The sequence below is a fragment of the Camelus bactrianus genome, chromosome 9 (assembly GCF_048773025.1).
Source record: "Camelus bactrianus isolate YW-2024 breed Bactrian camel chromosome 9, ASM4877302v1, whole genome shotgun sequence".
Classification (NCBI taxonomy): domain Eukaryota; kingdom Metazoa; phylum Chordata; class Mammalia; order Artiodactyla; family Camelidae; genus Camelus; species Camelus bactrianus.
Genome location: NC_133547.1, coordinates 48,580,040 through 48,604,970, shown reverse-complemented (window position 1 = coordinate 48,604,970; position 24,931 = coordinate 48,580,040). Strand labels below are relative to the sequence as shown.

The window sequence follows — 24,931 nt, the reverse complement described above, 5'->3', positions numbered from 1 at the left end:
TAAAAGTAATAAAATACAACACTTGTATAACTTCTTTTTTAGTTTACAAAATGTGAGCACCTGCATTTTCTTGATAAATAATCACAAAAATTCTGAGAGGCAGATCATATCTTCAGTTTAGAGATAGGGACACCAAAGAAAAGGGAGATGGTAACACTTCCTCAAGTGGAATTGTCCAGAGGTTGCTCCAATAGAGAGCGAATGCACAGTAACTGAAAGTTTTGCAAGTCTGTCCCACTACCCATGATAGATACAGCAAAGATCCCAGCTTATGCAAGGGTAACTGATCTAGGTGGTGTCTGAAGTCCTGTACTTGTCCATTTATTCACACATACGATGAATATTTTTCACCAGAAACTATTCAACTATTATGCTGCGGATACAGCATAAACAAACAAGCACCCCCCCCAAAACACACACATATCCACACACAAACAGACAAACATTTCTGCCTAGAAATATACAAATCCAGAAAATATCCTGAATAGGATATATAATTTAGAAAGTTATATATATTATAATTATAAAATTAAATATGAAAATATATAGCCTGACTTTAGTTTTTTCACATACCCTTCATCTAAGTACCCATTAACTCTTATCCTCCTTCCCAGCCCTCTCCCCAAATTTAAGTATCAGAAACTAGAAAATTCTATTTCAGTTTGCGTGCCACGCCCCCTTGATTTTTTTATTCAAAGCTGGAAATCCAGAAAAGTGAGCGGAACCTTGAAAGTTTCTGAAGGTGGAAGGGGAGACGGCGGAACTAGTGTTTCAGTAGTTGTGGTTCTCGGTGGGAAGACAATTCTGGGGACCGGTAGTGGAGAGCTCTGGAGCTTGTTTCCGGCCACCTCAGCGGGAAGCGGAGACGCCAGCAGCTGGTCTTCGGGAGCTAAGGTAGAGGGCTAACTGTTGTCGCGGCGGAGCAAATCAAGGCTACACCTACGGCCGTCCGGGCCAGTGTTGGGTCTCTGTAGCCTGTGAAGATGGTGTTGCTCACGATGATCGCCCGAGTGGCGGACGGACTCCCATTGGCCGCCTCGATGCAGGAGGACGAACAGGTGAGCCGCTACATCTCCGCGACCCCAGGTTCCTGCTAGAGAGCTGTGTTTTTCGCACCGGATTCCGTCTTAGGACGCGGGAGACCCTTGCGGCCTCCTAGGCATTCCTGACCCCTGTAAAGTGTTTTTTTCTTTTTTGGCAGTGGAGAGACTTGCCTGTTATAAGAAAATTTACCCGAAGGCGGAGGTAGATTTTTGTGTTACCTGTTTCTCCTTAGAAAAATGCTCTGGAGAAGGGATAGGTTCCGGATTGTGATCATCCAGTATTATGCAATTCTTTAGGGACTTTGTTAAAATTCAGGATTTCTAATACTTTGCTGCTAATAAGGCTGACAGGTCCTGGGAAAAATCAGCTCCTAAATTCTTTTACTAACTCCTTTTACTGCAGCACCTGATCCTTGACCTAGCTTGCTGACATCTATTGAAAGTAGATTAGGTAATATTGCCACATATATGCACCAGTTTGAAGTTCAGTACAGCCCTTTCTTTCAAAGTTATGCCCAATTTCCACCCTCACTAAGCCTTACTAAAGTCCTGTTTTTGGGACTGTGACTCCTGTGTTATATTCCTATGATGCTTTGTACCTTATTTTACCATTTTTCTTTGTCTTTCAATTAACTGAGTTTTCTAGCAGACAAATGACAAGTCTTAGTCATCTTTGTGTTTCCCAGAGCTTTTACAACAACAGCATAAAGCCGTGGAGATGCTGTGGGGAAATTTTCCTTGAAGGATATGTAGTTTCACTAAGAAATATTTTTCCCAGTGGGGCAGAAATCTGTTCAATTTTCCATCTATTGCTTTGAATTCCAATGTGGGCAAAGAATACAAAGTGGATTTGAAAGTCTGCTTAATATCAGTAGGCCCTTATTCTCTGCCTTGATACTTTATTGAAAAAATTAGTTGATATATTACTGTGTGTTTCCTAATTTAATTCCTAATTAGGTATCAGTCTACCAAGATGGGTTGCTTTAATTGACAAGGAAAGGTATTTTACACAGAAGTATTATTGTGATTGTAATTCCATAGTGATTTCCTTTAGGAATTTTGACTTTGAAAGATAAACTATTTCCTCAACTTTTAATATCTGCAAAAATATGAATCTGTGACTTATTTTTACTATTATAATAGTATACAGAACATTTATAGAGTGCCTACTACATACCAACCCCTGTGCTAAGCCTGTTAAATGCATGATTTCATTCAGTCTTCATACCAGCCATTATGATAGGTACTATTATTATCCCCACTTATAGATAAGGAAGCTCTGAAGCTAAGAGGATAGGTCTCTTGCTTAAAGTCACACAGCTAATAAGCAGCATAGCCGAATTTTCATCAGGCTCCCTCCCTGGCCATCTTTCTTCCTTCCTCCTTCCTTTCCTTCCTTCCTTCTAATAAATTGAAGTATAATTAACCTACAACCACTATGTTTGTTCCTGGTGCACAACATAGTGATTCTATATTTCTGTCATCAGGTTTTTTTTAACTTCAGCACTGTTGACATTTTGGGATGGATAATTCTTGTGGGAAAACTGTCCTGTGCACTGTAGGATGTCTAGCAGTATCCCTGGCCTCTGCACCTAATATGCCAATACACTACCACTACCCATCCTCCAGTTGTGAAAGCCAAAAGTATTTCCTGACATTGCTGCATGTCATCCCGGGGGAGGGGGGACAAAACCACTCTTGGTTGAGAACCGCTGTTTTGGTTTAAAAATTTTTTTTTTAAATTGAGGTATAGCTGAGTCACAGTATTACATGTTTCTGGTACATTCACAATTTTTAAAAGTTATTACTCCATTTATAGTAATAATGAGTATATTCCCTGTGCTTATCCTTGTAGCTTATTTATTTTATACATAATAGTTTGTACTTCTTAATCCCCTACCCCTGTCTTGCCCCTCTTCCCTCCCCTCTCCCCACTGGTAACCACTAGTTTGTTCTTTTTAATCAATATCTGTCTGATTGTAGAGCCTTAGTACCTAACCACTACCCTTTACTGCCTTGTTCTAAGACAATTTAATAATTATTTACTTCTTAGGAGTCCAGAAGTAACTTTTTAAGAAATGGATATCTTTTATAGTTAAGTACCTTAATTGTCCAGGTTAAATAATTCAATGTATATTTTCAGTTATTTACACTGACAATAGATATCATATTTTAGGTAGGTACTAGATGGCTAGTCTCTGTGCAAACTATCTTTTTACTGGGGATAAATAATTATTCAAATAATACAATAGAGAGTTAAAAAAAAAAAAGATACAGTGTATATTATGCACTGTTTCCCTCTGTGCTTTAACTAGAAATGTAGGCCTACAGCAGGCAGAAAGATGAACTTTTCTTTTCAGACCTGAACTCTCTGACTGATACTCTATTTCTTCCTTTCTGATATATTTCTCCTTTTGAGATGTTTGCAATTTCTTCATCTACCTTTCTGTTCTACCTCAAAATGAACCATTTTCTCTTCTCTTTCATTTTGCCCAGACTCTGGACTTGAAGAGGGTGTTAGATGTAACTGAATACACAGCAGGGAACTCCAAGAAGCAGATAGTCTCCTGTATGGTTAAACTGCCACACTTCCCAATCATTGAGGGTTGATTAATCACCTGACTGTTACTGCTTTTAGAGGAAAATGGTTGGTTCTTGGTGCCACTGGCCTTTGATCTGTTCAGTTCAACAGGGATTTAAAAATAAGAGCTTAGTTAAACATTTTTATAAAGGCAAAAGATGGCATTTGATACAATTACTTGTTCAGCAGTCATAGGTGACAGCAATAAAAAGTATTGTGGTTGTGTGGCAAATTACTACCATGTACCTCTTGCATTTTATATACAGAACCAAATCCTAAATATACTGTTGAATGACCTCAAATTAGTTTCAGAATTTGTGCAGACATTCACGTCCACTTCATTACTGGATTACTAACAGCTGTCTTTCCATTATACTGTGTACAGGTTTCATCAAGCCTGTTCTAGATGAAGTAGAAAACAGAATTAGGACATCTAATCTGACTATTTTTAGATAGGCTCGCTGACTGTGGGCTTTTTGTGACTGTAATCTTGAAAGCAAACCTTGGGTTTATCTGTAAAGCAGTGATTATATTGTTTTGTGAGATCTGGATCAGAGCTGCCATATGGTTTCTTGAGCATTTCCTATGAATTAGATTTCATATTAAATAGTTAAGATGTCACTTAGGTGGATCTACCTTCACTGAAGCAGTTTTCATTGCAGAGGTGGTATATCATGCCTAGGAGCAGGGGCTAGAGCTGGACTGCCTGGGTTCAAATCCTCCCCTCCCTTTATTGGCCCCAAGTCCTAATACTATAGGGGTGCAAATATGCAATAAATAGGAATGGATGAATGAATAATTTTTCCCATTATAAAATTAACTTGTGATTATTGTAGGAAATTCAGTAAAATGTATTCAAACAAAAGAACCAAAAAGTTAATGGTGATTATTACCTATAATCCTATAATCCCAATTTAAATTACATCCATTTGATGTATAGCCTTAATCTATGTGTGTGTGTAAAATTAAATAATAGGTAATACTGCAAGACTGTTCCACCTAATATTTTTCACTTAGTGAATAATAAATATCTTCTCATATCATTAAATATTATATAGCATCATTTTAATGGCTCTATAGTATTTCATTATATAAATAATAAGAATTTCTTTTTTATTTGCCATTTATTTAGCTAGTTGCTTTAAAGTGCTTACCTGCCTTTAGCTGTCAAAAAACATATTTAACATGTATGGTTGTGGTTATTTTACAAATACCAGTGTCTGAGTTCCACCTCTGAGACACTGGTTTAATTGATTTGGGATGGAGATTGAGCAGAAGTAGCTTTTTTAAGATTTCCAGGTGATTCTAGCGTGCGACCAAGGTGAAAGTCATTGATCTATGTTGGTATTACTTCTCGGCATTTTAGTAGCCTTTCCAACTTTATTTGCATCCCTTTTATCTACTGTTGTGGGATCAGATATCTTCAGAATGCCACATAATGGCACTGGTGAAGCAAATAGATTGACAAGTACCATTGAAATTTAGGAACATAGGATATTGTGCATTAGTTCACAGCATGTGATGGTATTCACTCTCCCTGACTGGCTGGCCAGTCATGAGGAAAACAATATATATAGCAATATTGTTTAGTATAATAGTGTTAATGTATATTATAATGTTAATTATTACAAAGCATTGTTAATATATAACTGTATATGTATACATGTTAATGTAGGAATATTTCTCAAGTGAACAGCCTTATAGCAAATCATTGCCATAAAAACAAACTACAAATTGATACCTCTAGTGTTTCTGTCTAACTCCCCTGGTTCACCTCATGCTTACTTCCTTATTTATGTTGAAATTTCCAGTTCACCATTTATCTATTTTATCTTATTTTTAAAATTTTGAGTTATAACTGACATATAACATTATGTTTGGTTCAGGTGTGCAACATAATAATTTGATATTGGTATATACTGTGAAGTGATCACCACAATGAGTTTAGTTACCCTTCGTCATGAGAAAAAAGTTATGAAAAATTTTGTTTTCTTCTAATGACATTTAAGATTTACTTTCCTAGGAACTTTCAAATATGCAATACAGTATTATTAACTATCCCCATGACTTGTTTTATAATTGGAAGTTTGTACTTTTTGACTCCCTTCACCTGTTTTGCCCACCACCTCACCCACTACCCCTCTGGCAATCACCAATCTCTTCTCTGTCTATGAGCTTGTTTTTTGGGCAGTATTCCATTCTTTTTAAATGGCTGAATAGTGTTCCATTGTGTATATACACCACATCTTCTTTATGCATTCATCTATTGAGGAACACTTAGGTTATTTCCATATCTTGGCTATTGTAAATAATGCTGCAGTGAACATGGGCATGCATATATCTTTTTAAATTAGTGTTTTCATTTTCTTTGGATAAATACCCACAAGTGGAATTCCTGGATCATGTGGTAATTCTGTTTTTCATTTTTGAGGAACCTCCATACTGGTTTCCATAGTGGCTGCACCAATTTACATTCCTACCAACAGTGCACAAGGGTTCCCTCTTCTCCACGTTTTCACCAACACTTGTTATTTCTTGTCGTTTTGATGATAGCTGTTCTAACAGGGGTGAGGTGGTATTTCACTGTGCCTCTGATTTGCATTTCCAGTTCACTCTTTTAAATGCAGCTTAGAATACTGTACTTGTACATCTGTTTATCTTCCACTTAGACAATTTTATCATTGCTTCCTTGTTTTAACTCTGAGCTCAGTGGTTCACTATCTGGAATTTTAAGATTTCACTTTGTACTTTCTTATAGTTAGGCCTTAGGTCCAATCTCTGGGAGAACCTTGTATAAACACTTTTCTATTTAAACATTTGGTTATTAAATGTCTGCCAAGGATAGACTGTGTTAAGTCTTTCAATTCAAAATAAATAATCCAAAATAAAATAATTCTTTCCCATCACATGGCAAAGTTGTTTGTTTTCCCCAGTATGTGGATGAATAAATAATGTGTATTTGCTTCCCATTCTTCACGCATTTCTTTTCTGTTTGGATATAGTGAATTATTGAGGTATGATTTTCTCCTTTTGAAATGACATTGCTATTTTCCCCACTAGACTTTTCCCCCCTCTTTTAAAAAAATTTAAAAAATCATTTAGAAATTTTTCAGGAAAATATTGCCTGTAATTCTGTCATCTGAATATTACTATTTTCATTTTTTTTATGAACATATCCCTTGCTATCCAGACTTTTGCTTTCCAAACTTGGGAACCAATAGATTTATCTAGCAAAGTATATTTGACTTTTCATCTTTGTCCTTAATCTTGTTTATTTTTACTTAGTTACAGTTATAGGATTCATAATAATTTGTAGTCATAGGTGTACACATTTAGTTTGGCTTACATGCTCAATACTGTAATACTTTGTGGAAGATTTTGCTTGATATTTCAGCATAAAATTGAGATTCATCAGTCTGTTGTTCCCAGGATTTCCCCCTAAGTGTAGAACAGGTTGTGCAGTTCTGTACCAGTAACTACGCAAGGGAAATGGGTTAGGAGGAGGGCACTGACCTAATAGTGGGAAGAACACTGGATTGAAACAGTGCCTTAAATGTAGTTGGAGAATACACTTTTGCTTTATAGCAAATAACTAATGTGGTTTTGTCAAAAAACTAGGGATTTGGTCTTCTTTTTTCTCTAAAAGTAAGCCGTTTTTATTTTGTTAAAATGAATCTTATTAACCTATAAATGATTGACCTTATTCACATAATGTCCTCAAAATATGATACTTCTCACTAATTGATACTGCTTTTTTTGTGGAAATTTTTTAAATGGAAGTGTCTTCTTTCAGTCTGGCCGGGACCTTCAGCAGTACCAGAGTCAGGCTAAGCAACTCTTTAAAAAGTTGAATGAACAGTCCCCTACCAGATGCACCTTGGAAGCTGGTGCCATGACTTTTCAGTGAGTATAATCCTGATTTCTTTGTGATCATTTAAGCATGAAATACAGTAAATACAAATAACACCTGATAAGAATGGTAACTTTTTTTTTTTAAGTAAAGGTAACTTTAAAAATATAGTCTTTCCTTGAAAGCAACCTTCCTGGCTCTAATTCTGCAAAATTGAAATCTTGGTTTCTTTATTCAATTTGCAAACAATAATTCAGCCTGTTATCCTGTGTCTAGTAAAAGCTGTACCCATCATGCAGTAATAGATAATTGTTGGTTTGGGGGCTTCTTGGAGCCAGACTCATGTATATTAGTAACCTTGCTCAAACATCTACTGACAGTATAACCTTGAACAACTCATATATGCTTCTCTAGGCCTCAGTTTCCTCTATGAAATAGGGAAAATAATTATAGTTTTGTGAGGATTATGAAGGAATTTGTGTATATCCCCGAACAACTTGCCTAGCACACAGAGAATAGTCAACAAGTATTAGTTATTATTCAGAAAAAAGAAAATTATAAAAGATAGTTTAAGAGCATCTAATCAGTGGATATAATGCATACAGCTGAGAGAGATTGAAGGGACTATTGTAGTTCAAATTATCTATAAATAATTGATGTTAAGTGTTTAATACATGTCCAGTTGAAGGTGCTAAAACAGGAAGGATTAAAAAAGAAAAGAGAGGACAAGACGATCAGAGGAAAATAAGAAAGGATAAGCTAAATAATCCTTACTATTTTAGGAACTCAGATACCAAGATAATACAGACCTGGGAGGAGCTGCTGTGTTTAATTTAAAAGGAAAAAAAAAAAAAACCCCTCTACATATCAAAAACAAGTATACAAAATCAAAATCAAACCAAAACCCTGGACTATTGGTTAAGAAAGTAGTGGATATTAAGTTTCATAAGCTATTTCAACATCAAAAAATATTAGAGGCATTTAGTTATATAGTATTTTTATCTCTACCATGGGTTGAGACAGAAGACCTAGGAAAGATCTCACGGAATTGAAGATATTTTCTTCTGCCAGTTTCTTCTAGGATTTTTTATAATCTCATCTCTTCCTTTATTTCCATCCAAGAGCTATTTATTAAAGATTTATTCTTTGCCAGGCGATGAATTAAGTCTTGCCTTTAACGTCCATAGCTTATCCTTTTATTAGCAGAGACAGACACATAAACAACTATACTATAATATGTTAGGGCAAGAAGTGCTGTATTGGGATATAAATGAAATACTTTAGGAGCAGAGAGAAGGAAGCAATAAATTCTTACTTATAGAGAGTAAGTTTGAGAAAAGGGGACAGAGGAGGGGAGAATACAGAGAAATTTCACAGAAAAATTAGAATTGAGCATATGAAAATGAACAAGGTTTCTCTAGGTACATAAAAGAATAGTATAGTTAGGAAAAAAACAGTATAAGCAGTAGATCATGAGGATGTGGAAGAACCTAGCTTGTTGGAGACAGCATGTCATTTGATGTGTTAGCGTACGTGATGGAGAGCGGCCTGCGGTTTTGGAGGGCTACACACACTATACCAGGGAGTATGATTTTATTGTATAGGTGTTAGGGAACTTCTAGAGTTTTTAAGCAGGGTAATATGGTCGTATTTACTTTTTAGGAATAAAGCTAATGGCTTAGAAGATGGTTGAGACTGAAGGCAAGGAGACCAGTTAATTTAGGTGCCCAAGCAAGAAATAGGATAGTAATATTATTAGTTTTATTTCAAGGGTCTGAGAGATCATATAATAGACTATAAACCATGCTCTGTGGGATCCTAAGATGTCTTGAGAGCCACATAGAAAGGACAGGCATGGGGGTATGTGTAATGCTCTGGGCCCTTAAACTGCTACTTAAATGAAAGAACTTCTCATTTTATTTGCTGTACTTACTGGTCTTCTGAATATAAGTTTGCTGGAATAAAGAATATTATGAATAAAAAGACATTTGAAAACCACGAAGTAGCCCAACCCCCTTCCTAAAATATCAGACATGTAGTCATATAGCCCCTTCCAGAGTGCCAGCGAGCTCAGTCTCCGAAGAGGAATCAGTTCTGTTACTGAATAGTTTCCAGCTGATAGAGTTCTCCTCCCCTGGAAATTAGGGAATATTATTAGTCCTGAGGTTGTTATTTTCTGTACCTAGTAAATACTGTGGCATTAACTTCCAACTTTTAAGTGTCCACAAAAATTTCCAGTTCCACTGTTTTTTTTTAATAGCTGGAAGAAGTTTAAATATGTATGCACTTGTTTACCATACATAATCAAAGGGTGGATGGAGTCACAACTCCGAGCTTTCAAGAAAAAGTCTTAGGTGTTAACATATTTTAGTTGAAGAATTATGTAATGAAGAAACATGTCTGAATACTCCTTTTGGAATGTACTTCTAATAATGGGAAGATGTTTGCTTTCTGATTCCAATGATTTGTGGTTTGAAATTGACTTTCTGATTTAGTTAGTCTCAAAGGGTTTATGCCGGAATATTTTCAAAAGTTTGTATGGCACTGAGAGTCTGTTTCAAATTGTTGGAGGTATTGTTAATCTATAAATGACTTTTTCTTGCTTTTTTATTTCTTCAGCTACATTATTGAACAGGGGGTGTGTTATTTGGTTTTGTGTGAAGCTGCCTTCCCTAAGAAGTTGGCTTTTGCCTACCTAGAAGATTTGCATTCAGAGTTTGATGAACAGCATGGGAAGAAGGTGCCGACTGTGTCTAGACCCTATTCCTTTATTGAGTTTGGTAAGTTTTTGCTCCTCACCCCTTTGTCAAGAGATTAGATAATATGGAGAAGCTATTGATATAATTTTGACACCTTTTTTTCTGATGTTTACTTACTGAAGTTTTAGAGTCTGCCTCCTCTTGCATTCTGTGTCTTTTGTCCTTTTGAATGAATGAGGCTTCTTTCTCATAAGTAGTTTTCTTTGGTCTTTTGATCTTTTCCCCATAGAACTTGTTGCCCTTTGCTCTTTCTTGTTATTTGGTTTGGTTTTTCATTCGAGTAAAAACTGTACCTAAAGATCTACATTGACATGTCATAGCTGAGTTCTTTCCCCAACACAACCCTGCCCCCACTCCCCTCACCCCTCCTCACACACTCACAGTATGACTCATTTTATGGAGATCAGAATTTGGAAATCAGAAAGAATGGTGTTTTGTTTCTTTTAGTAGAACAAGATCCTCTAATTTTAAAAAAAGTACTAGAAGATATATGGTATTGTGGGATAACATTTGCTATCTGCAGAAGTAGTGAGCATGGGTGTCCATATTTGTACAAGAATTATAGAAAGGCTTATCACTGATCAGAGCAGGTAAATTATCTGATGGCAGTAGATCAAAGGAAATGTCGTGTAAGTAGAGGAAGTGAGAGCAAGTATGATTAGACTACATCATTGACATTTGTAGTTAAAAAAGAGATCGATTTTACTATCTCTGAATTTCTGAAGTGTTTCAAGTTTGCTAGATAAGACTTTCTTGCTTTTTAGAAATAAAGAAAATTTAGCAAAGCATTCCAGTGTTTCATAACTATAAACTCTCCAAGTGCTAATTTTTATAATGTCTGTTTTTTCAAGTTTTATATTTTTGTAGACAATAGCAGTCCAGTAAATCCAAGGGAAAAACAAGACTGCTGTATTAGGGTCACCAGTAAATAGTTGATACACTCAAATTAGCTTAAAGGATTATATACAAAGCTATGAATGGGTTATAGGTGAACTGTAAGGTACAGTAACCTGAGACCAGTAACATGGTAATTGTTATCATCCTAGGCCTGAGTGGATAGAGAAAGGAGCAGTTTCTGGAACTGGGAAGGAGAAAGTGTATAGAGAAGGCTAACTTGAGAGGAACACTAACTTTTGGTGGAAGGATGCTGCCAGTCCAAGATGGCTTCTCAGGGAGGAGCTAGGGGAATAAATACTTTGACATCACTATCCACACTTCTTCTTCCCTACTCTTGGAGCTCCCCCATTGGCTGAACCTAACTGGAGCTAGAGTGCAAGGAACCCATTGATGCAGTCCATGTAGATCAGCTTCCCAAGGCAGAAAGCAGATGCAGAGGGTGAAGAGGAAGATCTAAAGAGGCAAATGAAGGGTATTCAGTACACATATCTTAGGATTTTTGCCATAAGTTGAAAATATAATCTTTAATGATCATTCTTTTTATAGTTTTGAGATACACAGATATTGGCAAAATATGAATGAAACTGTAGTTTTATAGTGGTATTTTGGGAAATTCCCTGTCACACTGATACTCATTCAAGAGCTTAGTTAATCATGGACAATTGCAGATTCAGGACTAAACTCAGAAGTTGCTCTTTCTTACTTCTTTGGATGGACATGAAAGAAGTTGTTAATGGTCACTTTTCATCATTCTAGATACATACATTCAGAAAACCAAGAAGCTCTACATTGACAGTCGTGCTCGGAGAAACCTAGGCTCCATCAACACTGAATTACAAGATGTGCAGAGGATCATGGTGGCCAATATTGAAGAAGTGTTACAGCGAGGAGAAGCACTCTCAGGTATCTAAAAGCAACACAAGTCTTGTGAAGAAGTGGTTCTTATTCCATAGGCAAGGACAGCTTATTTGGTGTACCTTTTATGCTGTCCGATTTCTATCTAGCACTGTTAAGAATTCATCTCTCAAAAATGGATTACATTACAAGCTTCCAATATGATATGTTTTTCCCTAGCATGGTTAGTTTTTTTTGAGTTGGAAGTTTAAAGTTTCGTTCCATATCAGAAGCAATTACTGTTTCCAAGATGTTTACAAAATTAGACAAATATTTACAGAAACACATAAGTTAAGGGAAAGGAAAAGAAGAATGAAAGGAAATTGTAAAAGATTTATTGCATTGGTATCCTGAGTAGCCACTTTGGGAGACTACTGCTGCCAGATCAAACATTATAAAAAGCCTTTTTCATCAAGGCATTCCTGTGCTGAAAAAAATTTTAAACCTGTGGCTTCAAGATAAGATCTAGTCTGGTCTCAGCTTACTTTTCATTCATTCAGTCATTATTAATTAAATACTTGCAATGTGCAAGGCCCTGTGTTCTCTGTAATGAAAGATAAGGAGATTGCAAACATTTCTCAGTCTCCTTAGTTCACAAACATTCTGCCTCAGCCAGGTCAGCTTCCTCAACCTCCTGGACCTGTTCTTTAAGATCTAGATAAGAACTGCCTCTTCAAAGAAGCCTTTCCTGGTCCTTATAGCCCACAAAGCATTAGTCTCTTTTGTCCTTCAAATTCTTAAAGCACTTACCTACACAGTGTTTTTTAGCACATAATGGTGTGTGTATGTGTACTTACTTACCTAATTTACCATATATATATATATTCATACACCTAGTATTTAAATGTTACCTAAGTGTTTAATGTGGACATGTACCCTTTGAAGGTAGTATTTATGTGTTTCATATCTATTTCATGTATTTCTTTTATTTCTCTCATAGTAATAATCACAAGTAGATGCCTTAATGTGTATTTCTTGAATTCAGCCTTGTTACATATTCAAGAATAAATGAGTTTTCCTTTATTATGAATTGCAGATTTTAACCTTTATGTTAGTAGTCAGCAGTTGTCCCAGCATATAGCTTCACACTCTTTAAACACCAAATTTGGGTGAGTGAGTCTACGTAAATTTTCATTATAACACATTCAAAAGTTCTACCTGGGATAAAAAACTAATTTATAGACAGTATAAGGGAACAGACATCAATTGAACACTTGCTTTGTGCTAGACAGTATGGCAGGGGGACTTTACATGTATCTTATTTATTCGTTAGAGTAATTGCACTTGAGAGTAAGTATCAAACTGGTTTTACAGATAAAGAAGCAAAGACTCAGGAAAGTTAAGTAGCTTTACTAAAAGTTACAGTGTTAGTACCTGGCAGAATTTGTTGGCCTATGGAGTTCTTATCTATGTTCAGTGAATGATAGTTCTAAATCATTATATAAATATGTAGACAATAAGAGCTATAAAAATGTAGATGGAAGTAGATAAATGTGAAGTGAATAGGAAAGATTTCTTGAATTTTGACAGATCAGGAAGGAGTGAAGTGGGTGTTTTCAGAAGAAGATGAAGCATATCTGAACAGAGCACATGTGGAGGACAGTGAAAAGACTAGCCCACCTCAAGAAATGTTTTCTTCCCCCTTAACCTTCTTCATAATAAGAATCCATCTTTTATGCTTTCTTCTCTTTGTAAGTTTTAAAGTTTTAGAGCTAGTCTACTTTGGATTTAAGACCCAAGAGTAATTCCTATGGGTTCTTCCCGCATGATCAAATTATGCCCTCTTTACTGCCTAAATATACCTGTTTCTTTTAAGCTGTAGGTTACCCTTCTAGACAGAGATACAGAGATCATGTATGTTTGGGTGGTAATTGTATCCTCTAGCACTTCTCATGGTGCTTATAACATAAATAGTTGCTAAACGACTTCTCCAAGCAATAGCTTTAGCTTTATGATACAGTGTGTTTCCAAATGTTCCTGTGTAAAAGGAATTCTTGTAACTATTACTTATTTCATATGACCTAATATTTGTTCCTCTGCCCAGTTATTCTTGACAGATTTAGATTCATTTAGCAAATATTTATTTATTATGTGCTGGCTGTATGCCAGATCCTGTTCTAGATGCTGAGGATGTAGTAATAAACACAATAGTAGCTAGAAACCTCTGTCTGATGGATTATACTTTCTGGTGGACTGACTAGAAAGATTCTGTGCAGCACTGTTATGGTTATTTCTCATCCCTTAACTGTTTTCTTTCATGACTAGATAGGTGCTTTTCCTACAGGACAAGTTGCTAATTTGGAAGTGGCTGTCATGCCTGTGTTATTAAGTAATGCCACATTTCTCAATCAAAACCAGTCTCTATTAAGCAACTCCAAATATTCCAAAAGCATTCTCCAAGGAAGAACAAATTCAGATTGCAAAATAGTTTTTCAAAACTTTAAAGTAAAAGGTTCGATTAGAATTTACTTATGCGAAACTGAGTTTGTTTTTATTATTAAAAATATGCCATTTATTTTAGTCCAGTCTAGCGTGTGTCTATCTGGCTATCAGTTAACAATAAAAGAAGATAATGACATTACAGATGTCCTTATAGAAAAAGAAAATTTACAGAAGATTTTAGAAAGTTTCATTTAGTAAATACTGGTGGGTTTCTAGCACCTGTGTTTGTATTTTAGTTATGATACAACTTTTCTATGTTGAAGTGTAATTTCTGATAGCTTTATCTTCATAATCATAGTCTTTACTGTGAGGGAAATCTTGGAAATTTGGTAGCAGTCACCATTGAGATATAGCTTAACAGTCAGTGTCTGGTTCAATCAATTTTCTGATTACCTGCATCTTTTATCTTACATGGATTATCATTTGTCAAAATATGAGAGAATATGAATTAGACCATTAAAAGATTATGAAGATGGTAATTGTTAGCTAACATTTATCAAATGTGTACCATATGCAGGCATTATGCTCATGTACCTATAATTCTATGATACAGTTACTGTTATTAGATTATCCCCACTTCATAGACAAAGAAGCTGGGTCTTAGAGAGGCTGAGTTGACCAATGTCACATGAGTGGTGCAGCTGAGATTTGAACCAAAGAGGCCAGAGCCTGCACCCCTAACCACCTCACTATACAGCCTCAAGAATGTGAACATAAGTTGATCTGATAATTTTAAAATGCACTGTAGATTTTACAGTGCTTTAGCATCATGAGTTAATCAGTATATGCAACCTTAACCTTAAAATAAAAATGATAATTTAAGCTTAATGGTTGTTTGAAATAGTGCCACTCATTTTGGTTATTTTTATATCTTTAATACATTTGATAAAATACTTTCAGGGACTGATTAATGTTTTCCTTTTTTCCTCTTTGACAGCTTTGGATTCGAAGGCTAACAATTTGTCCAGTCTGTCTAAGAAATACCGCCAGGATGCGAAGTACTTGAACATGCGTTCCACTTACGCCAAGCTTGCAGCAGTAGCTGTATTTTTCATCATGTTAATAGTGTATGTGCGATTCTGGTGGCTGTGAAGTAGTGAATCCAGCCGTGGGCAAGAAACTAGAACCCATCGGGTGTATGTTTTCAGGAAGCTGAGCTCACAGAGATGTGTATTAGAATCTAAATGGAACTTCTGCCTCTAAAGACCTTGCAAGAAAAGACATGTCCTGAAAATGATTGATTACACCTCACTTAATGAAGCTTAAACCTAGGTAGAAAGTCTCTTCTGGGGGCAGAGGCTTTCTCTGGGTGCTAAGCCATATATGTTAGGGAACAGTAGACTGTTTATTTTGCTTTTTCCCCTTGCAGTGTTTTACATTTTTAAAACAGCACTGACTGGGGCATTCTCATTCTCTGTGGAGCCGTCAGTGAGATTTGGCTTAACCAACCTGTGCTAGCAACGGTCTGAAACCCCTTCAGAGAGGGCAGCCCTTCGGAAAGTTTTTTGACTCTATCTAATCAACATTCCTTTTGTTGGTGACATTTGTGATTTTCAGGAATCTGAGTTGTTGATGGCTTTGTAAACAAGACTCCAGTATGTGAAGGTTAATTGCTGTGCTGCAAGATCCTGTCTGTTGGCCCCTGTAGGAAGTTAACCTTTGTCGTTTCCCTTTTAAGACATTTTGCTTATTGCACAATTGCTTTAGGGTTATATGAATTATATTAAGATGCCTTGAGATTATATTATAGCACTCCTTGATTAAGAAGCTAAGATGTTTTCTGTCATTTACTCCTTAAAAGACTTAAAATTGGTTTGGGACTTTCTTAATTTTGTTTTTCAGCATCTGGTTTATATTAATGTAAGAGTGAGTATACCATACAGATAGCCAGAGACCCCTGACTTCGAGAAAAGAAAGGCCAGCTCATAACTGCAGCTTTGTCCTGCCCCTTTCTCACTTTCTCTACTGTGACCTTCCCCACTCTCTTCCTTCTGCTCCAGTTTGCTAACATTTTTTGAATTCCTCTGTGCCCAATAGTTTCATGTCCCATAAGTATCCTCTCAGGATATTCTCAAATTTCAAAATGGAAAATGTTCAACTGCATAGTTAATTAAATTTAAATTTTTGCAGAGCAACTACTCAAACCACTAAAATACATTTATCTGAGAAAGTGAGAGCACCTCATACTTGCTTCAGTTATGGAAATTCTCTGAGGATATTCTAGAGATTGGTAACTCATTTACAGTAAATTCTCTTTGCAAATGAAAGTACCTATGATTTTTCCCCTCTTTGCTCAGGGATGATGGGGATTTCCTTTTACCTTTTGAGGTAGAATTTTTTTAAATGGGGAGACTAGGCCTTTTAAATATTGTCACAAGGGTCTATGATATAACCTAAAAATCCTACACATACTGCAAATATTTCTTTAAATTGTACAGGAAATTGAGCCAACTTCTTACTTCTTGAAATCTTTGGAAAGAACTTTAATCAGTAGGCGGTTTTATAATTCAGGATCATCAAAGCTACTGTTCTGATTCCTGACAGAGAGAAAAAAATCTTATTTCCTTACAGCAAGGCAAGGAGAAATGCTTATTTTATTCCTGATAATTTACAGAAGTAGAATAAAAATTTTTTCCTTTCCATTCTAGAACTATGTCTGCCAATTGGAGTATTGTGCATGAAATAAGAAGTTACTTTTTATAGCAAATAAGTGCTTTTAAGTCCCTAAAAGGCTTGTCCCTAACTAATGATGCTGGTCATAAAAGCCTTTGAAAGACTGCAAACCTAAGTAGTGGTACCATAGCATTTGGTACTTTTAGAGGAGTGAAGACTGGCAGCTCATTGTTGAGAGTTGCATGCTGCAACCAAGTGGTCAGCAATGAAATAAACACTTATAGAATGTTCCCTTCAATGTGAAGTTTTGTTATCTAGTTAATTTACATGCACATATTCTTCTCAGTACATTTCTACCTAAACTTGGTTAATTAAGAAATGAGATGGGAGTGGGGGATGATAAAGGGCTAAGAAAGTAGTTTAAGATTATGATGGTAGAAAATGAGAGAACAAGACTGTCATAATATGGCTCCTACTTCTTTTATTAGAGGGAGAGAAGACCTGACTGGATGGAATATATCAGCAACCAGATAAGCATCTAAAATACAATGTGATAAATACCATTCAGGTTTATCGGGGGCACATTAAGAAAGGACACCTAATTTACTTGTGGGAAGAAGTGTGGTCAGAGAAGGAGAATGGGATATTCCAGACAGAATCAATGGCTTGTGCAGTCATAGGTTAAAAGAGTGAGGCACATTTGAAGGATTGTAATTAGCTTGATTCCACTTAACTCATGGGGTAAGTGTAGGCAACTGAGACTTGAGGAAGAAGAACTAGACTGCTACAATGTTGTGCAAGTCATTCAGACTACACTAACATCAGTGGCAAGAGATGGCATCAGATTTATGGTTCCACATGATCATTCTGGCCATAGTGTAAAAGATACGTTAGAGAGGGATAAACCTGTAAGTGGGGAGATGAAACTAAGGAGCCATCACAGGTAGAGGGAGACATGGAAGACAGGTTTCAAGTGATTTGCAAGAAAGCAGTGATTCCAGATACCAAATATCTCATGTTTACATAATGCTTTCTTTGTCAGGAGTGCATCTTAATTCTCACATTGACATTTTGAAGTCCTGTTCACACCATGTGAATGAAGAAACTACTGCTCTTAGGCTCAGAAGAGTTAAGTGATTTATCCAAAGTTGCAGAGCTAGAAAGTAATGGAACTAAGATTTGAACCTAGGCAGTCTGGCTCCAGCATCTGTGTTTTTTTTCACTATACTGTACCACTAAGAGGTCAAATAAAATAAGTATCACAAAACGTATTTTAAATTTAACAATTAGAATAATTCCAGAGAAGTGGGGACACAAGTCAGATTGCAGTGGCTTGAGTGTGAACCATTAGGAAGTAAAGATGTGAAACTACTCTTATAAGTAGCTTTTTCGGTCGTGACACTGACCTTCATAACGTTTTAATTAAGAAACCTCACAAATGTTAACATAGCAACATTTGGCACATTGTACGTACATCTGTTCATTTAAATGCCTAGCGGCGGTCCCTAAGCTTTTTGGGAAGCCTTTGAAAAATCTGATGAAAGGTATGTGCCTTTACCCTAGAACAGTGTTCGTGTGTGCATGCATACCAAGTATCACATACTGTGTTGGGGTTTTCAAGAACTCCACAAAGCCTGTTCATGACCTGGTGGTTATGATCCCCTAGCTAAGAACTCCAGATATATAGGATGTGGAACTCAAAGGTAAGAATTCAGAAGCCTTGAAAACTGTCCAGCTGTGGTGAATTGGAAAAATTCTACAGATTTAACTAATTTTGTGGAAGAGGTGCATCCTTCAAAAAGTGAAAATTTTTTTCTATCAAATACTTTTGGGCCTGGTTTTACAGAAAGAAAAAATTGGTCTAGTTCCTCAAAATCAAATTTAAGGATCTTAAAGTTTTTACTTTCTATTTTTATCAGGAGGAAGTCTTGCAAACGCAAGTTAAGAGGGCAAATGGATAATCATTGCTGCACACGCAGTATTTAATAATACATGTATAAATAAAACATTTCATAATTTAAATTCCCATCTTATTGGGAACTTTCATGAGGCTTTTGGTTAGTGTATTTAGCAGAACTGAGAGCCCCATCTAGTTGTCCTTTCAGTCAACTCAGCATAAAGGCAAAGAGCTGTGGTTGTAAAGATGTTACTATTAATTGCACATTAACCATTTGGACCAAATAGCTTGTACTTTAAGATCCCCTAAGAAAATTTGTAGCATGTGTGACACAGGTTAGGATAGAATGGGCAAACTGAGTCTCACATTCTATTCTTAATCATTACAGACAGGGTTGACCCAACAGTACAAAACTATCTTGAGCAATTTAACCACTCCGTTCTAATAAAAGTTTATTTCAAGTGCTATGACTGAATCCATTTTTTAGTTTAGAAAAATTGTTGGAAATTTGACTTCCATATACTAATCAAGACTGGACTAATTTTTTTCTCCCATAACCTTCATTAATTGAGTGTGTGTATTAGACGTTTTATATGTATTGTTACAGTCCTCATAACTTTTCCCAGCTTTCCCAAGGTCACATAGCAAGTTGAAGTATTTAGGTTCAAATCCAGGACTGCTAGACACCTACACATACTGTTTATTCCTAAATTATGGTGTAGATGTGTTTGTCTTAAGCACTGACATTTCACTTTGTCCTATCAAGTTATTAGTTTGCTTTTTTTTATTTTTGGAGAAATTAATTTTTCAAAACAATTTCATTTTATTATTACTCTTTTTAATTTACTTCTCTGTCATTTCTCCCTGTATTCATTTTTTAATACGTTTTTCTCTTGAGTTCTTGTTTGCCTTTTCTAATTCTTGGTTTGTAATCTTATTTTATTTGCTCCTTTTATATTTGATCTCAATGTTAATTCAACATTTTTCTACAACTGATTCACTTAAGGTTTAACAAAATGATTTTTAAAAATAAATCTCTCCCTTTCCCTATGTCCTTTTGCCCATTCTCTCCCTGTCCCCACTTTTCCCCACACTTCTTTTATCGCTTTCCTTTTTACTTAATTTCTCTAGATGCTTTTTTACTTGCTTTAATATAATGCTACAGCTTTGCTTCTGTAAGCTAGAGAGAGCCTTAAAATCAACTGTTATATTTACTCATTATTTTTAGATCTTAATTTATCTTACCTTCTATTGATTTTATAATATACTCTAATCTCTTATCAGTCAATGCAGATATGCCCCTGCTTTAAGGAGTCCTTTTAGAAAATATTTCAAGCATTGCAAGAAGTTTTTAAGAACAAGCTCCTCTAGTATGTCTTCTATATTCAGGGCTTCAGTTATCACTTGTATTACTGAAAGCTCCAAATATACCTGTCTATCCTCAAACTTGAGGTCCAGACCAATTTTTTTGCTGCTTGTTAGATATCTGTGTTTGAATATCCTGTAAATATTTCAGTGCACCCAAAACATCTTATTATCTTCATTCCATTACCCTCAGAGGTAGAACCTAAAAAGTTCCTAATTCTAGACATCACTTGCCATGGCTTTACCTGAGCTACAAGTCATGGATTGCTTTTTTTTTTTTTTTGAACAGAGGGTCCTGGGGATTGAATCCAGGACTGTTGCATGCTAGGCATGCACCCTACCACTGAGCTAGTGCCCTCCCCATCATGAATTGCAATTTGATTTCTGTTTTTTTCCTCGCATCTCTCAACATAGTGTTTATTCCTAAATTATGATGTGGATGTGTTTGTCTTAAGCACTGACATTTCATTAACTTTGAGTTGGACTCTTGCAGTACCCTTACTAATTTCCTTAACACATGTTCCTCTTTTAACCCAGTACTACTGCCATTTTTTGTTTGCTTGTTTTGTGGGGGGAGGTAATTAGTTTTATTTATTTACTTATTTTAATGGAGGTAGTGGGGATTGAACCCAGGACCTCATGCATGCTAAGCACACACTATCACTAAGCTGTGCCCTCCCCACTTACTACCATTTTAATACCAAAAATTTTCTTTAATCACACGCCCATTTCCTACAGAATAAAAGGTCACATGTCTGCCTTCCACAGTCTGACCATGTTGTGTCATTCCAGACTCATCTGCTACTCCCCAGCACCTCTTTTGTTTCAGCCACACCAAATTCTCTTGCCTTGTCTAACCAGTCAAGTGGCCTCTTTACCTTCAGCCTTGCTTGTCTCATTGGTGCTTTCTCTCCAGAACATTTTTTCTGTGTGTATCTTACCCCTTTCCTTTTTGTTTTCAACCCAAGGTTCTGCTCATCTTTCAAAGACCCAGCTCTAACACCTCCTTTGTAAAGCCTTTCTACCATTCTCACATCCTCCTTCCTATCAACCTGGGAGAGGTTGTGGTTTCATCCTCCCATAGCAACGTGCCAGATTTCTAGCACAGAACCTGCCAATTTAAAATAGCAGTCGGTGTATACTTGTCTCCTGGGCTATACTGTGTGAGGTCCTTAAGGTAGAGACCAATTGATACTCACGTGTCTTTGAATCCTTGGCACTCAGTACAATGGCTGACTTGTTGGAGGTACTCAGCAAATAATTGCAGAATGAGGACATTGAATTAGAAAAATGTATGTACAAGCTTTCTGGAACTGGGCTGTTCTTTAAGTCATGGATATACATGTAATTTGAATGAAAGAAGCAAACAAAGTGGGGTAGAATGGTATAGGCCTAATAAGGGAGTTGGAAAGGAAAGAGGCATATTAAAAAGAAGTCAGAACAAAAGAAAGGCACCACCAGAAGTTTCTGTCTATATATAGCGAACACACTGGGGAAGAAGAGGAAAGAGGACAATAGCAAATGAAATTGGTTCCCTAGGGCAGAAACAATTGAAAGGTACAATGGTGAAGAGGGAGAGGAAATTAAAGCATGGAGTCCAATTAGACTTGAAGAGAAGGCAAAAGAGTCAGACTGGCAGATCTCAGTCTGGAAATTTTCAGTAGACCACAGAGCCTATGGTTGCTTTTATGTTGTGTGGATAATATTAAATGAGCTTTTCATGTCACATAACTCTTTACCGATTTGTCATTTGAAAAGGTGACTCCAGTTCAGGGATAAATACCTTGACCAATATGCCATATAAAGTGCGACATGTTTTACCATGCTAAAGTTAAGAAACTGGTTTAAGGGTTAGTTTTGACCAACTGATGGCAGTTTGCACCTGCCAGACTTCTAAGGGTTCCTTTGCAAATGGTGTTGGTGGGCAATGAAGTTTTTTGAATTGGGCCGCAGGGGGAGGTAGTAAGGACTGGAGATCATATCTTTTTGTATGCCTTTGTCCATTTGCATTGATATTCTGAGTGTGTTTTTGCACACTCAACTCTAGAATAAAAGTAACTTGACTTGCAAATTGGCTTTTCTTGATTTTTTCCATCTTTATACTCTACTCTCCCATCTTTCTCAAACTCCATTTTGCCCAGAGGCAGAGCTGGGACTTAGTATTACAAAACGTTGCTTGCTAAAGCTTCTTTAAAAAGAAAAAAGACACTAAAGAACTTTCAAACAAAAGTTTAAGAAGTTCTGCTATAGCCCATCCACTTGCTGGTGGTATTTACATAGATATATTTCTTTTTTTTGTTGTTTTTGCTACAATAACTGTAGCCTTGCTAGAATCATATACAAAGCAGCATATTTATTTTTGTTAATTAGGTGAACACTAATATAATGTAAAATTGCTGAACGATAGAGATTTACATGAAACTGCAACAGAGACAAATTACATCACACGCAGCAGTGGTCTGTGGAGCTGAAAGCGTAGAAAATACTAAGCCAGGAGTCAGGAGACTTGGCTTCTGACCACCTCACCGCCCTGCAGCTGTAGGACTTTGGGTAAATTCTTTTCCCAAAGAGGCACCATGTACCTTAGTTTCCCATAGTTGAAAAATGGGAATGATATCTGCTCTTGGACTATTTGAGTATAAAAGGAGGTAAAAATGCAGTAATGGTTTTCAGGGCTTTATAAACTGTGAGGCCACCTAAAAATCCTACACTTTATCACTATTATTACTACAATTCTAACTGTTCAAGAAAAGTATTTGTGACCAGTGCAATCCTGCCTATTCCTCTGAAAACTAACAACCCAGTTCCGTAATTTATTTTACTCTCAGTGGGGCAGTATCCTGGTCTGGTTATGCTGCAGTATTTAGGATCCTAGAGCACAGTCCATTCCTCAGGCCATGACAGTGCTCCCAGAAGAGGGCAGCAAAACTCCAATCCGAGGGCTCTTTGCCACTTCCTCAAAGTAAAGTAGTGTTTCCTTGAGAGGAAAATGTACTGTAAAGAGACCAACAGACTTTAAAAATGATGGTCTTTAGGTGACAGATGAGGCAAATGCCATTATTATAAATGCCTTAACAAACATTCACTCATTTCAAATATTTTCCTTTTCTGTATCCTCTGAAGAAAATAATTGGGGCTGTTTCTTTAATCTCATTTTAATGATTTGACCTGTGTAACCAGAAACCCCTAGCCATGCTTTTTTTTCCCATTTAACTCCAAATTTTTAGATCTCATATAGCACCGGCTTTTTAATTAAAATATTTTGGATAAGAGGAAAGTAAGATGTTCACACCTGATTCTTTCCATTTAAGATAATTGGTTAAGTCCAAAGTATGATTTCCAACAGTGTCTAAATTCTGTCATAGGGTGTGTCTTTGTCATTGGAGCAAATGTAATCTGTATCTAATCTTTCTTATTCTTTCAGTATTTAAATTTGTTTTAAAATATCCTTAGATGCCTCTAAGAACATCAGCAGCTAACATTTAAACTGATCTTTTTTATTTTGAGCAGTTCTTAATAGCATATGAGGTGTTCTCATACATGTTAGTGTGAGGCTGATGGCCACGATCCCCAATTACAGATACATTTTCTCATCTGTAATCAGAATAGCTGCTCTTCGCTGGAAGAGAAAAGTGCAGGGAGATGCCTCATATGTCAAGAGAGTCCCGGGGTTGAGTATTTTTTTCTCTCCTAATAAATGACAGACAAGCCAATTCTGAATCTGATCTTTTTCTGTCTGCTTTTTCTACAACCAGAGATGGGCTACAGAGGCTTTCAGTTACAGTTTTCCAATTCCTTCTGCTTTTGTCAGTTCATTTCTGGCTCTGCTCTTTTGAAAAAATTACTTGTTTCTCACTCTACCCTCTCTATTGCCACCCCTAAGTCAGAGTCCTCTTTCCATTCCAGCTAAACCTCTTCCTGTTCTTAAGAATTGCATCACAGTCTTGGCTTACTGTAGACCAACACCCCCACATTGGCATCAGGGAGTGCACAGGCCTTCTTTATTGGTTGAAAGTTCTTGTCTGGTGAGCACAGAATAAGTCACTCACTTCCTGACTTCCAGCCCTGGTTGAATTTGTCTCTGGAAACAAATATGTTTCTCAGAATTTTGTTTGTTTGTTTATAAATCCACTTCACTTCAGCCATGTCCTTGGAACGAGATAGATTTTACCAAGTAGAAATGGTGTGGAAGGGCATTTGTGGTAGAGGGAATAGTGTGTGTACCTTGCCGGATGAGCTGTCTACCCTGGAGTTTCTTTCTTTTTTAAAAATATTTTATTCTACTTTTTACTTATTCTTTTTCTGACATTCATCTTTTCTTACGTGGATCTGTGTTTCTGACCTATATCACTTTTTTTTCTCCCTAAAGAGTTTTTCTTTTTTTCTTTTTTAATTGGAGGTACTGGGGCTTAAACTCAGGACCTCACACGTGCTAAGCATGCACTCTGCCACTGAGCTATTTCCCTTCTTCTACCCTGTTGTTTCTAATTCTTCATTTTGTCCCTCACTTTTCAACCCAGTCTAATCTGGCACTGTCTCCCACTGTGTTAAAGGCGCTTTCACTAAGGACAGTAATGTCTGCCCTCCCCC

The 24,931-nt window shown here is 36.5% G+C and overlaps 1 protein-coding gene across 1 annotated transcript; it reads left to right on the top strand.

Annotated features, from left to right (window-relative positions):
* Positions 1 to 824: 824 nt before the first annotated feature.
* SEC22B (SEC22 homolog B, vesicle trafficking protein) lies at positions 825 to 22,412 on the top strand. Its single transcript, XM_010967922.3, has 5 exons — positions 825 to 1,058; positions 7,418 to 7,527; positions 10,094 to 10,254; positions 11,887 to 12,033; positions 15,404 to 22,412. The coding sequence occupies exons 1-5, from the start codon at positions 984 to 986 to the stop codon at positions 15,556 to 15,558; spliced, it is 648 nt and encodes a 215-aa protein (XP_010966224.1). The 5' UTR covers positions 825 to 983; the 3' UTR covers positions 15,559 to 22,412.
* The last annotated feature ends 2,519 nt before the right edge of the window (positions 22,413 to 24,931 follow it).

Bases quoted from the DNA above. Each gene is read 5' to 3' on its own strand.
- SEC22B (XM_010967922.3), top strand. From the start codon at position 984: ATGGTGTTGCTCACGATGATCGCCCGAGTGGCGGACGGACTCCCATTG. The intron at 7,528-10,093 runs GTGAGTATAATC...TTATTTCTTCAG, and splicing joins GCTGGTGCCATGACTTTTCA to CTACATTATTGAACAGGGGG. The intron at 10,255-11,886 runs GTAAGTTTTTGC...TCATCATTCTAG, and splicing joins CTATTCCTTTATTGAGTTTG to ATACATACATTCAGAAAACC.